Source organism: Myotis yumanensis, unplaced genomic scaffold (genome assembly GCF_028538775.1).
Source record: "Myotis yumanensis isolate MYYU_CA2020_CCGP unplaced genomic scaffold, mMyoYum1.0.hap1 SCAF_6, whole genome shotgun sequence".
In the NCBI taxonomy this organism is placed as follows: domain Eukaryota; kingdom Metazoa; phylum Chordata; class Mammalia; order Chiroptera; family Vespertilionidae; genus Myotis; species Myotis yumanensis.
The window spans coordinates 21441607-21457946 of NW_027223757.1; the positions used below are offsets into that span (position 1 = coordinate 21441607).

Sequence of the window (16340 nt, forward strand, 5' to 3'; positions counted from 1 at the left end):
GCAACCTTACACCAAGCTATTTAGCTTTATTTTCTAAAGTCATATATTAATGAATTGAGAGGTAAATTTAATAAACATTGATTCAAAATAATTCTACAAAACAGTAAGGCTAAAATCTATTTTATTTTATTTATTTTTTATTTTTTTAAAATATATTTTATTGATTTTTTACAGCGAGGAAGGGAGAGAGATAGAGAGTTAGAAACATTGATGAGAGAGAAACATCGACCAGCTGCCTCCTGCACATCTCCCACTGGGGTTGTGCCCGCAACCCAGGTACATGCCCTTGACCGGAATCAAACCTGGGACCTTTCAGTCCGCAGGCCGACGCTCTATCCACTGAGCCAAACCGGTTTCGGCAGCTAAAATCTATTTTACTATTTTATTTTTAAAAAATATTTTTATTGACTTCAGACAGGAAGGGAGAGGGTGAGAGAGATAGAAACATCAATGATGATAGAGAATCATTGATCAACTACCTCCTGCATAGCCCCCTATCAGAGACTGAACCTAAAATCTGGGCATGTGCCCTGACCAGGAATCAAACCATGACCTCCTAGTTCATTGGTCGATGCTCAAGCATTGAGCCACTCCAACAAAGCAATTTTACTCATTTCTTAGTAATTGGTCTCTTAAAATAAAAACAAAATGTCTTTATGTGTATGTGCATGTTTAAATTCCAAAACATAACCATTTCATTAAGAAAATTACTAAAAAAAGTACTCAATAGTATCCAATAAACCATATTAAGTCTCATAAAAGTATCTGGCTATAATTTCTCTGTTCTTGAAAATTCTCTTTTTTCCATTTATTTTGCACTTGTAGTCTCTTTCACCACTTCAAAAAAGCTCCACTATTCCACCTCTACCTTACAAGCTGTAGGGAAGGGACTGATGGAAGGCAGTAGACAACATGTGCAGGCCCATGTGAGGGCAGCTAGTCAAGGCTAGCACTTAAACTGACAGCTGAGTGATCACTGTTTAATTGTGATCTGTGCAATGGACTAAGGTCAAAGCAAATTTGGGGGCAATTATGTAAAGTTTTCCACAAAAAGAAAAAATTAATTTGTTCATTGAAATGTTGTAAATGAAGAAATTAGACAAAAAGTATTTTGGTGAAACAGTTTACTTAGATATGCAAAAACACATACACAAAACATATCCTATATAATAAAAGCCTAATATGCTAAGTGTCCGGTTGTCCGTTCAACCAATCAAAGCATAAAATGCTAATGATATGCTAAGGCTGCTCAACCGCTCGCTATGATGTGCACTGACCACCAGGAGGCAGACAGTTGACCAGTTGACCAGTCACTATGACGTACACTGACCACCAGAGGGCAGATGCTCTGACCAGTAGGTTAGCTTGCTTCTGGGGTCTGGCCGATTGGGACTGTGCAAGATGGGCCAGACATGCCCTGGAGCCCTCCCTGTCTGGCCAACTTCCTGCTTCCCTCCCCAGCCCTGATCATGCACTGGTGGGGTCCCTCGGTTTGGCCTACACCCTCTCACAATATGGGTCCCGTTGGAGGATGTCAGAGAGCTGGTTTCAGCCTGAACCTGCATCTATAATAATAAAAGTGTAATATGCTAATTAGACTGGACGTCCTTCCAGATGACCTTCCAGATGAAGCCGGGGCTGCAAGGGAAGCCCGGGTCCCAGGTGCTGAAGGGAAGCCGGTGCTGGCAGCTGGAGGATGGAAGGCCTACTTTTGCACGAATTTCATGCATTGGACCTCTAGTCTATACTAATAAAAGGGTAATATGCTAATTAGACCGGATCAACCGGCCATCTTCCAGATGTCTGACTTCCTTCTGGACAAAGCCATAGTGGTGGGGGCCGAGGCAGAGGCAGTTAGGGGTGATCAGGCCAGCAGGGGAGATCAGTTAGGGGCAAGATCAGGGTGTCAGGGGGTTAGGGGCGATCAGGCCAGCAGGAGAGGGCAGTTGGGGATGACCAGGCCAGCAGGGGAGGACAGTTGAGGGCATTGGGCAGGCAGGCAGGTGAGTGGTTAGGAGCCAGTGGTCCTGGATTGTGAGAGGGATGTTCTGGATTGGAGAGGGTGCAGGCCGGGCTAAGAGACAACTGTCCTGTGCACGAATTTCATGCACCAGGCCTCTAGTATATAAATAAAATTAAAAATTTATAAGGCAATATTTACCCTCAGTGTAAGTGATAAATTTAAGATTATCTATTTTCTTCTATTCTAGTTTGCTTTTCATTAAAAATGTTATCTGCAGTCAGTAATATGCTGGAACCACTCATGCCCACTTGTAAGAATAGGCTAACTTTTCAAAAATTTTGAGAGGCAGCTGACATTACATTCATAGCTTGAAATTAGCTAAATGAAGATTATTTTTAATATACACTAAGAAACTCATCAAACAGCACACCACTTGCTGCTGACCACTAAATCAATTTCATAAGTTATTAATGAGTTTCAATTTACAGTTAAAAAGACACTGAATAACAAATGCAATATAATTTGAGGCCTCCCCACCCTACAAATATTTATGTTCTTCTATGTTTTTGTCTCTCACTATTCTATTATTCAAACACATACACACATGTGTGCCCACACACACAAATAGATAGCTAGATGATAGATAGATAGGTAGATAGATAGATAGATAGATAGATAGATAGATAATAAGCAAAAGGGAATAAAAGACAACTTTTATATTTACTTTTATATTAGTTATTTTAATTATTTCATGAAACAGAAAATGTAACTGCTAACCAATATGACACAATCATTTTAAAGAAAATGATACCATAAATTGCAACAAAAAGTCTTACATTCAGGAACTTGATAATATATTTGGAACAACTATATAATATTTATTAAAAATCAGGATACCAATTAGCAATGCAAAATGTGGATAAGCCTGAGGAAAAAAAGAAGGACCTGAATAGAAGTCTCCTGCTAATAAAACAGAAATTGCTATAATTAAAATGATACATAAATGAAAACCTTGGTTGAATCTGTGGCCTCAGTCACACAGTTCTTGTTTCTTCTTTCATTTAAAAAGAACATTTAATCTCACAACAGTAAAATCTAGTCAAGGCTTAACTCTCAGCTAACCAATGACTAATTTCTGACAGAGTATGCGTTTTTGAAATTGTTAATTTGGTATTCATTTACCTATAATTTTTAGTTGTTGATGTGTCACAATACATCTGCCCAGACACTGCAGAAGAAAAGGTAAATGGAAATACCACACAAAGTGTGTGTGGTGCTGAAAGAAGGCAGCAATCCTCAAGCTTAGCTTGTTTTTTGATCCCTTCCTCTTCATCCCATCCCTGGCTTTTCCGCAGCTTCTTCTTGCCTTTCTGACACTTTTTTCCCTCTACCTGGAAGTGGTGGGCATATAAATCATTCTGAAAAGGGGGGATTTTTAGTTAAAAGAGAAGATTCCTCTTTTTTTCTCTGCAAGCCTTAGGAGCTAAGAGCTTTCCACGATAGCCAAAATTACACACACACATACACACACACACACACATACACATACACATACACATACACATACACACACTTTAAGAGGCTTAATTCATCTTAGTTTCATTTCTTTTTCTTTGAATCACTCCTACAGAACAAGTCTATTCGGTTACTTTTTGAGTAAATAAGTTAGTGTTATAGAAATGTGAGCTGAAAAATTTACCCAGTAAAATGTACTTAAGTGCTCTGCGAAACCAGGGATAGAAGAAACCATATATTAAGGGGTTACATGTAGAATTAAAATAGCCAAACCATGTCAAGGCATCAAACAAAACTACAGGAGTAGAGAAGTTCAAAAAGGGATCCAATAAAATTGTGAAGAAACAGGGAAACCAACATAATAAGAAAACCCCCATCACTATGCCCAAAGTTTTGGCTGCTTTTTTATCTTTCCTCATTTGATTATTTTGATTTTCTGGTAAGTTATTAATTGCAAGAGCATGTTTTCTGGATACTGCAAAGATTTTGCCATAAATCCCCACCATCACAGACCCAGGCGTGAAGAAACCTGCCACAAACATCGTGGTTCCCCATAACTTATTGAACATCACTGGGCAGGAACTGGAACAAGCCACCAAGATATCATAACCCTCTATTCCATCAGCATAGGCTTCTGAGAAGACCACCCCGAATGCAAATGCTCCTGGGACGGACCAGCAGAGAAGTAGCAACCGTTTAATGACCGGAATCGTCATTTTGGTGGAATACCGTAAAGGGTAACAGATGGCATAAAATCGATCAATGGCCACCGAGCAAAGATGGAAAATGGACGTTATGCTAAGCATCAGGTCAAAACTATAATGAATCTTGCAAAATGTAAGCCCAAAATACCAACAGTTCTCCACCGATCTGATCATACTGTAAGGCATGATGGTGAACCCCAGGAGGAAATCAGTGACCGCCATGGAGAGGATGAGGAAGTTGGTTGGAGTGTGAAGCTGCTTGAAGTAGGAAACGGAAATTATCATGGTAAGATTGCCAAACACCGTGATGAATATGGCTCCCACCATCAGCGAGTACATGGCAACTCGGACACCCAGTGGTCTTTTGTCTTCTGGGCAAGATCCATCTCCATATTCAGAGCAATTGAATGTTTCCTTTAGAAAAAGCAAGAGCACATGGAGTCTTGTCAGATAATAGATAAAATATTCTACATTTTATATAGTTGTTATAGAAAAACTCAAGAAAGACATAAAAGACTCAAGGAAGATAATTTATGCTGAAATATTACTTATGATCTTTCTCATTTATTTATCTTAATATTTATTTGCAGTGTCATAGAATTCGAATGAGCTTAAATGATCATTGTGTATGCCAGTGATGGTGAACATTTTGAGCTCGGCGTGTCAGCATTTTGAAAAACCCTAACTTAACTCTGGTGCCGTGTCACATATAGAAATTTTTTGATATTTGAAACCATAGTAAAACAAAGACTTACATTTTTGATATTTATTTTATATATTCAAATGCCATTTAATAAAGAAAAATCAACCAAAAAAATGAGCTCGTGTGTCACCTCTGACACGCGTGTCATAGGTTCGCCATCACTGGTGTATGCGGTCCTTTATTCAAATTATACCAGCAACCTTTAGTAAGCTTTTCATGCCAGGGCCTGAAATTAAAAAGAAAGAGGAGGAGGAGGAGGTAGAGAAGGAGAAGGAGGAAAAGGAGGAGGTAGAAAAAGAGGAAGAGGAGGAGATGGAACAAGTTTATTATTGAACTTATTATAATTGATCCTCCTCGTAAACTGAGAAAAAAATAGATATCTACTATCTCAGATGAGTTGGCAACATATAATCAGATTTAATTTGATTGGGGTCTATTGCTTTGCAGGACCAGGAGGTTATTATTTGAAAATGGTTTTATTCCTGTGAGCCATTATTTTCACTCTGCTTGTTAGAAAGAGGAAGAATCATTTAAGGATGTCTAATGATCTGGTAGGATCATCCTCTTCAGCTAGTCATGAAGCCTTGCTAAGCATCTCACCAGCCAGAGCAGCTAAATCCGAGGTGGGCAAAGACCAAAGCTGGACTACACTCACTTCTTTGTGAAGAGCCAGTGCATCTCCAGACTGCCTCTCCCTGGAAGCCAATGGACAACAGGCAACAATGCCAGCCTGACAAGTTCCTGCGTGTGGTCACACAGAGAGGTAGCAGCAGATGGTGGGGGAGCTTTAGGAAAGCAAGCCATCGCCGCTACAAGGAAACAAGTGGCGTGTGCTCTCCTTGTCTTGGCATTTTGCATATAAAACTCGGCAAGTATAAAAACACTTTTAGACACAAAGCATAACTATTTTTTAATATTTTTATTGATTTCAGAGGGGAAGGGAGAGGGAGAGATAGAAACATCAATGATGAGAGGGGACCATTGACCGGCTGCCTCCTGCACACCCCACACAGGGGATTGAGCCCACAACCTGGGCATGTGCCCTGACCAGGAATTGAATTATGAACTCCTGGTTCATAGGTTAACACTTAAACACTGAGCCACACTAGCTGGGCCATAACAAATATTCCAGGAAGTGCCTGGCCATCCATGACTTCACACATATCAGACCTGACCAATTACTAATAGATAAACCAGTAAGTCCTGCTCAGCTTCTGTGATGTAGGAGCACCATCACACATAACTGTTTATTGAATGCCCACAATGCACAAGACACAGTGAAAGGAACGAGAAAGCATAAACTGGTCCATGGCTGCGAAAAGTCTACAAAACAACTGAAGAGACAAAACACATCAACCCATAAAAACAAAATGATCCTGTACCACAGGTTAAGAAAGAAAAAAAGTAACAGTGATGATTAACTAACCAAAAAGAGGTCTAGGCAAAATGTGAAATCAAACATCAGAAGTGCACAAGAAAATTTTAGACTGGTGTAGACAAGCACATTCCCAGTGAGGGTGGAACTTTTGACCTGGCTCTCAATGGGTGTGGGGGACTTGAGCAGAAGGGGGAAAAGCCTATTCCAACTCAAAGAAAGGTGAAGAAAAGGCACAAGGAGTTTTTGAGATCTTTGAAAGCCACTCTCAGGGTCTGTGAAACCCAACAGAAAAAAATAGGGGTGGGGGTTAAAGAGAGGACAGAGTGGGAGAAGAGAGGGTTTTTAGTTTTGTTGTTGTCCCCCAAGACTGTGCTTTTAGCCACAAACAGTCCAAGGAACTTTCCCACTTGGTTCTCAAATTTAAGCAGTGATTCTAAAAAGAAAGAAAGAAAGCAATTAAGTTAGCTACAGGAGAATGAATGCAGGTTGAAATTAAAAGCTGTCTCCAACTGATTCTAAGTGTTGAATTCCAGGCAATTTTATCTTTCTTCTCCTTCCTGCTCTAGAGTCACATCCCCACCTAGGCAGAACCAATGACCAAATTGTAAGACGGACCAATTTTAGCTTTGGAACTAAAGATGGAGGAGGGAGAGGGTGATACAACCACATAATAGGAATGCTACCAAGGTGCACTTGGGGTCTGCCAACTAATGCCTTAACTGCTATTTATGGAAACAGCAGGATTATTTCTGAAAAACATAAATATTTTTGCCAAAACATTTTCATCCCAATATTTCTAAAATGTGTACAACTGATTCTCAAATTATATTTCCTCTCAGCAGCTACCATAGGGATTTTTAATATGTATATAGCATTTCTCTCCTATTCCTCCTAGCATCCTCCCAGGAAAAAAAGGTGGGAGAAAATGAGAGGCAAGGAATCCCTCCCCACTCCCATCCCCCAGTCTTGGTACAATATTCTTCAGCTGCTTGTCATTTCCTGTTAGTCACCTGCTGACCAGTAAAAAAATCACCACAGAAGAAAATACTGGGAGAAAATGCAGTCTTATGACAGAGAAGGAAGATTCATATCCCCTTCAGTATGCTCCTTAGAAAGCATAGGAGAACCAAAGAAAATAGTGTTGATTTATTTTTAAATCAACTTTACTTCTTGGAAACAACAGCTAAGAGAAATAGCAAGTAATTTTATTTTAATTAAAATGGTGCACACACACACAATATTTTTGTGCTACAGGCAACTTCACAACGACAATACATTTTAATAGTTAATTACAAACTTCTTTGTGTGCCTGGCTTAGTGGCTGATGTCATTAATCACCCTGTCATTCCACTTCTGGAAAAGTCTTACCAGTCCTTCTAACCTTCACATCATAGGGTGATGATTTAGCATTCGGGAACTTTAGTTAGCCAATCCACTCTAAGACCTATAATAAAATTCTTTGAAACATATAATACGATGCATACATTTGTATTCCTCATACCCTTGCTATGGAACAGGTAGAAACACATTGATGACTATTTGGTGAGCTCATCAAACAGTGCTTTTAAGTAAATTCCATTCATCATTCTCCATAGTGCATTTGGCATGTTTCTTGCATGTGACATCCATCATCAGTTTAAACCTTTCAACAACCATCTCTTTCACACCTTTCAGATTGATTGTCTGTGAAAGCTAAATGCATAAAACAATAATTTCAGACTATATTCTTCAAGTATCATTTTCCTATTTTTTTAAACCTATGAATATAAATACATAGATACGTGTATTGCAACAAAATTAAATGGAATAATCTGGTCTTTTCTCCATTACTGTTATGTTTCTACAAAAAACACAAAAATTAAAGATTTGAGACATAAGGAATTGCTTGTCCATTGAACTTATGAATAAATACCATATCTAAACTTTATTCTACTAAATTATTAAAATAAAAGTGTCACCTTAGCTGGTTTGTCTCAGTCGATAGAATGTCAGCCTACAGACTGAAGAGTCCCTTGTTTGATTCTGGTCAAGGGCACATGCCTGGGTTGCGGGCTCAATCCCCAGTAGGGGGTGTGCAGGAGGCAGCTGATCAATGATTCTCATCATTGGTGTTTCTATCTCTCTCTCTCTTTCCCTCTCTCTTCCTCTCTGAAATCAATAAAAATATATTTAATAAATAAATAAAAGTGTCTTCTGCAATCCCTAAGAAAGTAATTAATTTTTAGGACCATGATCATGGTAATAAAGCATTTTCTAATTTTTCTAATGTAATCTCATTTCTTTTTACCTTGTCATTAAATTTGGTAAGTGCTTCCATATTAAATATTCTTCTGCTTTAGCAACCACTTTTTAAACTTCTAAGGGACTTTCAAAAGTCTTTTTTCTCCCTGCTAATCATTCTTTCTATTTTCCTTGAGTTTTTTTTCTTACTCAAGCTGTTGATTTCTTTCAGTTGTTCAGTGTCTATTAAATATTGAAGGTTAATGAATCTTAATATATTAAATCATACATATGAACAGGCTTAGCACAACGCCTGATACATAATGAGCTCCATCAAAGGTGATTTTCCTCTCATCCTTCCTCCCTTCCTTGTTAGGGTGGACACCACATTCAATAATACATTTGACGAGGAAAAGGTTTCTCCTAAGAAAGTAAAGGCATGGGATTGTATGCAAAAAAAGTCCCAGATAGCTAACTTACCCTCCTGCTTCACTTACATAAACACCAGCGATAAATACTTTGCTCAGCCCCTTGGGAAGAGGTAACCCGTTTCAAGAGCCTAACTCTTCTTCCCAGGAAACATGGTGCAGTGCCCAAAGGCAGCACATGGTCCCGTCCACATATTTAGAAGACTCTGCCTTTTACTACAAATTCATATTAAATCCTGCACTTATAAACTTCCACACTCCTACACACTCTCACTGCACATGAACCAAATGCAAAAAAAAAAGAAGAAGAAGAGGAATCAATGGACCAGCAATGCAACTGCATTATCAGGGTGACAATTTACTTAAGAAAACCTCAAGGAAGAGAAGACACAGATCTGTCTTGTTAATCCTTTTTCCACATACCTGTTGCATTGTGGAAGATGCCATTGTTAAACTCCTTCCTGATGGAACTTTCTAACTGCTCTGACTGCTTATATAGAACTAGAAAAGCTGTACTATGTGACTGGTATTATTCAATAACTTAACAATTAGCCTCAAGAGAATTGGGTCTGAAAAGGTCTGTTGTTGTTTTTTTTAAAGCAAAAATAAACTCTGCCTTTCTAAATTTGAACAGCTTAATGAGCCTAAACCACTCCATCCTCTCAGGGGTCTCTGCTTACCTAAGATTACATCATCTGCAACACGGAAGACTCTAAGTCTATTATATACCAACTGCAAAGCAACCCGGAACTGAAAGGACAGAACGGGACTGATAGCTGTGTCCCTAACCCCTCTTCCAAGAAACAAACCACAGAATGTGTCAGTTACCCAGCCCGCCCTTAAATCAGCCAATGGGAATGCAAGGGGAACTAACCCAAGGCCAAAAGTATGCTGACCACCCCCTGTCTTTGTGTAACCAGACCCTAGCCACACCCTGCCTTTGTGTCACTAGCCCCTAGCCCTCACCCAACCAAATACAAGTATGCCCCCACCTCCCGACCCCAAGCCCTATAAAACCTTTGTTCTCTTGAGACTAGGGGCTCTCTCGCATCCTGCCGCTGCGTCGGTAGAGGCAGAGGGACCAAGCTCGGGCTTGAATAAAGGCTCTTTGCTTTTGCATCGGACACGCTCCCTGGTGTGGTCTTTGGGATCTTGAAATCTGGGCATAACAGAACCACTGAGTTACGGGTGGCCCCAAGGAGATGATCCCAACCACACTGGGTGGGATCAGAGGCTCAGGTAGAAAACTGGATATGTGCCTTCCACCTCTTAGGAAAATCGGAGACTGTCACAGCACATGTTTTGTTTCGAATTCTAGTCACTGAGAAGAGGCCTTACCACCATTGGTTTTCTTTTTTCCTTTGTAAAATCTGACTAAAAGAATAAGTCAAACCACTTTCTTAGACCAGGAAGAAGGGGGCATGATTATTATCTCTTTAAGGAACTCACATGATGATGCCAAAATCTTCTCAGATGCTACTGGCTTAAATCTACTCATGTGTTAAAGGCTCTACTTCTTGTTTGTTTTCTTTTAAAATATGAAGGTTTATTCTGCACTGATGGGACAGCCTTGGAAGGCAACATACCCCAGATGTAGATAAAGTATAATCCTGGTCACTAGAAGACATCAGGGTCATGCTTGAATTATAATTATACCTACTCTGTGTGACCTCAGTTGGCTTGGCTCAGGGCTGCACCTTGGGTGTGCGATGTTTGCAGTCACACGGGACCTGAACGCCAACGGGCCAGCGCTTGGTGTAATGCTTTGCAGCCAACTTCTTGAAATTCTTAATAATTTTTTAACAAATGACTCTGAATTTTTGTTTTGCAATGGGCCTCACAAATTATGTAGCTGGTCCTGGCTCAATCTTTCTTGGGAGCTCTTTTTGAAGTTCTGACAAAGAGTAACTAAAAAAAAAAAAAAAAGAAAAAAGAAGAAGCTCTTTTCATTTCAGAACATATTCATATTTGTGTTATGTTATGATGAGAAAATGAATGTGAACATATTTTCAAAGAAAGCTTTACAGCTCTAGCCGGTTTGGCTCAGTGGATAGAGCATAGGCCTGCGGGTCCCAGATTTGATTCAGGTCAAGGGCAAATGCCCGGGTTGTGAGCTCAATCCCCAGTAGGGGACATGCCAATGAATGATTCTCTCTCATCATTGATGTTTTAATCTCTCTCTCCTTCTCCCTTCCTCTCTGAAATCAATACAAATATATTTTTAAAAGTAAAATAAATAAAATACAGCTTTACAAATATTAGCACAATTGTTTGTCAAGAGGTAGAACCTAATTTCTTTAAAAAGCAGAAGATGTTACTACTCCAAAGTTGCCAGTAACTTCTATCTCTGCTAGTGGAGACAGTATGTCATTTTGAATAAACCCTCTGGGTTCTGTGAAGAACTACTTGACATGTCTCTTAATTATGTAGATGACAGATAAGTGTCAGGGGGAGGTTAGAATTTAAATTGTTATTTTTAAAGAGTTAAGGAGCCAGCCTGGAACAAAGCAATCAGTCTTGTCCTCTTCCCTTTTGCTATGTGAGTACATCTGGCAAACTAATACCATTTTAGGCCAGCGGGCCAGAACAAGCATGAGGGCTTTCTTGACTGGGACTGACCCTCAGGGAAGGCAGAGGACTGGTGGTGCAGAGTCAAACCCAGATCCTGGGAACAATATATGGCTGAGCCTTGAAAACCGGCTGAGCTGGTCCTTCTGAACCGGCCTCTCTAACCTGAGGGCAAGATCTGGAAGTGAGAGCTCTCAGGTGAGTGCAATGAGCACCAGCTCATCCCCTTCTTCCTAAGACCTTAGGACTGTAGCTTCCCCTCCCAGGCCACTACCCCCGCATGTTGTGGATGGAATGACATCATCTTCTAGCTTGAACAGTGACACCTTATGGCAGTTTAAGAGAAATGAATCTTTGGATTCAGTCCCCAGAGAATAAAGGTAAAAGACCCAAAGGCAAATGGGAAAGCTGGCTAACTAATTTAAATAATACAAAGAGATGTGATCTTATTTTGTATCTCAAGCTGGAGCAAAGGGATACATCACTACACAAGTTTCCACATTTTTTAATGGGACCCAGGTGTGTAGAACTTGAATTAATCACAATCATGGCCCACATGACTTGCTTGCTTTGCTTGTTTTAACATAATCAACACCCATGGCTGTGAACTAAGTTGACGACAGTTTATGCTAATAGTTGACAATAGTTAAATCTGGAAGTGGTAATGGAGGGGAGAAGGCCTCTTCTCCCCCAGTTAGTGGGGGTGGATTTCTTGTGTTACCCCAAGAAAAAGAATTTTCTGAGACTCACACGAGAGGATGAGATATGGTAGAAAGCGTTATTTCTGTGGAATTACACCCCTGGTTTCCAAAGTCTCATTTCCCTCAGTCCAGTCATAGAAGACGTGGAGCTGGGGCTTCAGTCGGGCTCAAATCAGAGTCCGTGTTGAGAGTTTCCTTCCCATATTGGAGCCGCGCCCAGTCCAGCATCCATCTAGCAGCTAGATTCCAGCTTAACTTGTGTCCGCACTGCAGTCCATTAGCCCATTGCAAGTAGGGCCTACAGGGCCTCATGGCTATGAAGGAAACAAGGGTCATTAGCCAAGAGTCATAAGCCAAGAGCAACAAGAGAGAGAAACAAGAGAGCAAACTCCTCTGTTTAGAAGATGATGTATTCCCAAATTTTCACATGCTTGCAATGGCCATGCCCATTCTGGCCAATCATCTCTCTCCCCAGGTTTGACTGACAGGCAAGTACCTTCCCTATGTCACCCTACCTTTACTGGGCATGCGGCTATCTTCCTTTTGTTGGATCCCTTCCTCCAGTGTTTTGCAGGGAACAGGCCAGTGGTTCCCTGGGGAGTGCAAGGTTACAGCTTCCTGCTGACCCTGCCCTTGACATGCCTACATTATCTAGCCTTCCCTTTGCTCCTTTCCTATTACTAATAGCTAGCTGATCACATTGCTATCAATAGAACCATGTCTGAATTGCTTTTAGGGGTCAGAGAAGGAAGCACTACATGGCCCTGAGCAGGACAAGCTTCAGAAAAGAGTGATGCTGAGGGTAAGGCTCCAAGAACAACTAAGTAAACAAATTGATGAAGGGCATTTTGAACAGCAGCCATCAGGTGTTCAAAGGCTGGGAGTTCTGAAAAGATGCAGAGTTTTCAGGAAATTTAGGTAACTTCATGTGGCTGAAAGAAAATCTATACTAATAAAAAGGTAATATGCTAATTAGACCAGGTTGACCAGACATTTTCCAGTCGTCCTTCCAGACAAAGCCACGGTGGTGGGGGCTGAGGCAGAGACGGTTAGGGGCGATCAGGCCGGCAGGGGAGAGCAGTTAGGAGCGATCAGGCAGGCAGGCACAGTGGTTAGGGGCGATCAGTCAGGCAGGCAGGTGAGCTGTTAGGAGCCAGTTAGGCCTAAACCAGCAGTCGGACATCACCCAAGGGGTCCCGGATTGGAGAGGGTGCAGGCTGGGCTAAGGGGACCCCCACTCTCCCCATGCATGAATTTTGTGCACCAGGCCTCTAGTAAACTAATAAGAAAAAAGTAGGAGATATAGATAGAAAAGTAGGCAGGACAGATCACAGAATGTCTTTAATGCTAACTAACACAAAAGGTACTACGAAACCATGTAAGGCTATTCAACAGCAGAAAGACCTTTATTTACTTATATACAATTTACTTTCAATATTGTTTTGCATTGGTTTCAGGTATACAGCTTAGTGGTTAGACAATCATATACTTTACATGGTTTTCCCAGTACCCAACTGGCACCATACATAGTTATCACAATATTATTGACTATATTCTCTGTGCTGTACTATCACTGTGGCTATTTTGTAACTACCAATTTGTGCTTCTTAAGTCCTCCAGCCAGGATATCTTTTTAATTCTATCTCTGCAATTGTGAGCAAGATTGACAATGACCAAGTGAATTGTAAATAATAATAATAATAATAACTCTAACTTATTGACCATGTGCTATGAACTATCTACTGTACATTATTCAAACCCTTGACAAATATAATCTCATTTCACTTCCAAAAACTTCATTTCAGCCTTAGCCGGTTTTGTTCAGTGGATAGAGCATTGGCCTTTGGACTGAAGGGTCACTGGTTCAATTCTGGTCAAGGGCATATATAAGCCAAACCAATGGACATGGACAACAGGGAGATGAGAGCATGGGGGGAGGGGGAGGTTGGGGGTTAATAGGAAATGAGGACACATTTGTAATACCTCTTAACCAATAAAGAAATTAAAATAATAATAATAATAAAAATAAAAAGAAACAAACCTCATTTCATTTCCATGAAAATTCCATGAAGGATGTAGAACATGTGGACCTTGTTCACATCTGTATCTTTACCATCTAGTTAACACAACGATGATATATAATAGACATTCAATAAATATTTTATGTGAATAAATTACTTCATAAATGAATAAATCTTCACCACAACCCTGAAAGTTACCCATTACCCATTGTACAAATAAGGAAACTGAGCTTTAGAGGTTTAATAAACTGCTTTCAGCTTTTGAACATTGCTAAAGAGTTAATAATCACCAGCATTTGAATATGAACTTAGGCCAATATGTTTGCCAGTACATTGCAAGCAATGATTCTCTTTTCCTTTGTTTGTGGTCTTATTTGATCAAGGTAACAGTAGTGATGAAGAAGGGAATTTAAATGACTTAATTACCCAGGTAATGACCATTATTTTTCACTCTGCTTTTTTTTTACACAGAACTAGCCCAGCTATCTAGCTGTACTTATTCACATTTAGTATCGTGGTAGTCTAGTCTACCATGTAGTAGAAAAATGTACTGCGATGTTTTCTTTTTGTGTGCTTTATTTATTATTCCTTGTCCTATGAACCACGGAAGGCAAACCAATGATGGTCTGTGTTTTAGTTTGTTCTTCAAACTTTTGTCATTTGCCTTTCTCAGGAGAATCTATCAATGAGCTAAAAACCCTTAGACATTTGAAAATAAAGTTATCAACACATTTGAAGTATATGATATCACTGTTTGCAAGCTCTTGTGTTTGTTAAAAGTAAAATCTAGTGAGAATTGCTAATAACAGTAATTAAATGTGTTGATTGGATATTTACCAACACCCACCACACTTCATTTATAGTTTGACACTTTGAAGCTGCAATTTGAGCCATAGTCCAAAGAGACAAGTATAATCACCATTTCTCTCACTTGGCTTTCATTTGCCCAACTCTGAGTAAATAGAGACCAGAGGGCATCATTAGCACATCTGCTGTTCCTTTCCGTGTTGGTCATGATGGGAAATCATCTCACACTACCAGTCACTGGGGAAGCAGCTTTACTTAGTGGAGATAGGAAAACATTTATCACAAAACTTTATTTGAGGAACCAAATGTTTGGGGAATTCTTGGGCTATTAAGCAAAAGCAAAGTGTAAATCTAAGAAAGAAAACTTTAGCTGATGCAAAAGAAGCAAAACATCCTACTTATGTGCGTATTCATAAAAAATGCATGTTTATTGCCAAAATTCAGCCCATATAGGCACATCTGCTTCAACGTGGCTGGAGATGCAACTATAATCCCATAGTTGGCCCCACTTCCAGAAATAGGAAGGAGGGTAGAGTTGGTAGCCAGACAGACTTGGTCTCAAGTCTCGCTTCCCCTGGACACCTTATTATTCCTATTGATTTATTTCCTTACAAAACATCCATCCAGTGGCTTCTCTGTGCCAGGGGTGTGCAAGCACGGGGTACGAGGAATAAAACACAGTGCCTAACCTCTGCCGATGACAGCCCAGGGGGACAGTGGGCATGTTAACATAACCAGAAGTGCACTGACAAGAAGTGCAGGGATATTTTGGGAAGTCAGAGGAAGACGCCTACCTGGTCTAAGGGGATTATAGAGAAATTCCTGGAGAGGTCATAACTGTCAAGATGAATCTAAAGTGAGTAAATGTCAGCCAGTTAAGGGAGGTAGAGTAGGGGAGGAGGCATTGCAGGGACTGGGGGCTGCGGAACAAAGGACAAAGGAGGGAAAACACAGGAACTACAGAGTGCTGGGATATGAACCGGGCTGTGTGTGAGGCTTGTGTGACTCTGAAGCCTGAGGCCGTCCCTGGTGCCTCAGGACTCTATGCTAACATCAAATTCATTAGACAGGCAGAGAAATCATTTTGCAGATAAATAGCAATATTATATATGTGTATGTAAATAAACAGCTATTTTTATAAATTATTTTTAAAGAAATAAAAATTCCCAGTCTCTTAAACACACTATATGCCAAACACTGACACATGGCAGGCTAACAGTGCAAAAATGTGTCATCAGGTTAACTCCCTTCTGCTTATTTATTTACTTTTTTTAATGTGTTTTTATAGATTTCAGAGAGAGGGAGAGAGGGGGGGAGAGAGAGAGAGAAAGA

At 40.1% G+C, this 16340-nt stretch overlaps 1 protein-coding gene across 1 annotated transcript in view; it reads right to left on the reverse strand.

The window, feature by feature from the left end:
• Positions 1-3600: 3600 nt before the first annotated feature.
• The window catches only part of LOC139012176 (trace amine-associated receptor 2), a 29078-nt gene continuing 16338 nt past the window's right edge, over positions 3601-16340 (reverse strand). Inside the window, exon 2 of the mRNA XM_070417716.1 lies at positions 3601-4596. Within this exon, the coding sequence (XP_070273817.1) occupies positions 3601-4521 (921 nt within the window). The 5' untranslated portion in view covers positions 4522-4596. The remainder of the gene's footprint in view (positions 4597-16340) is intronic.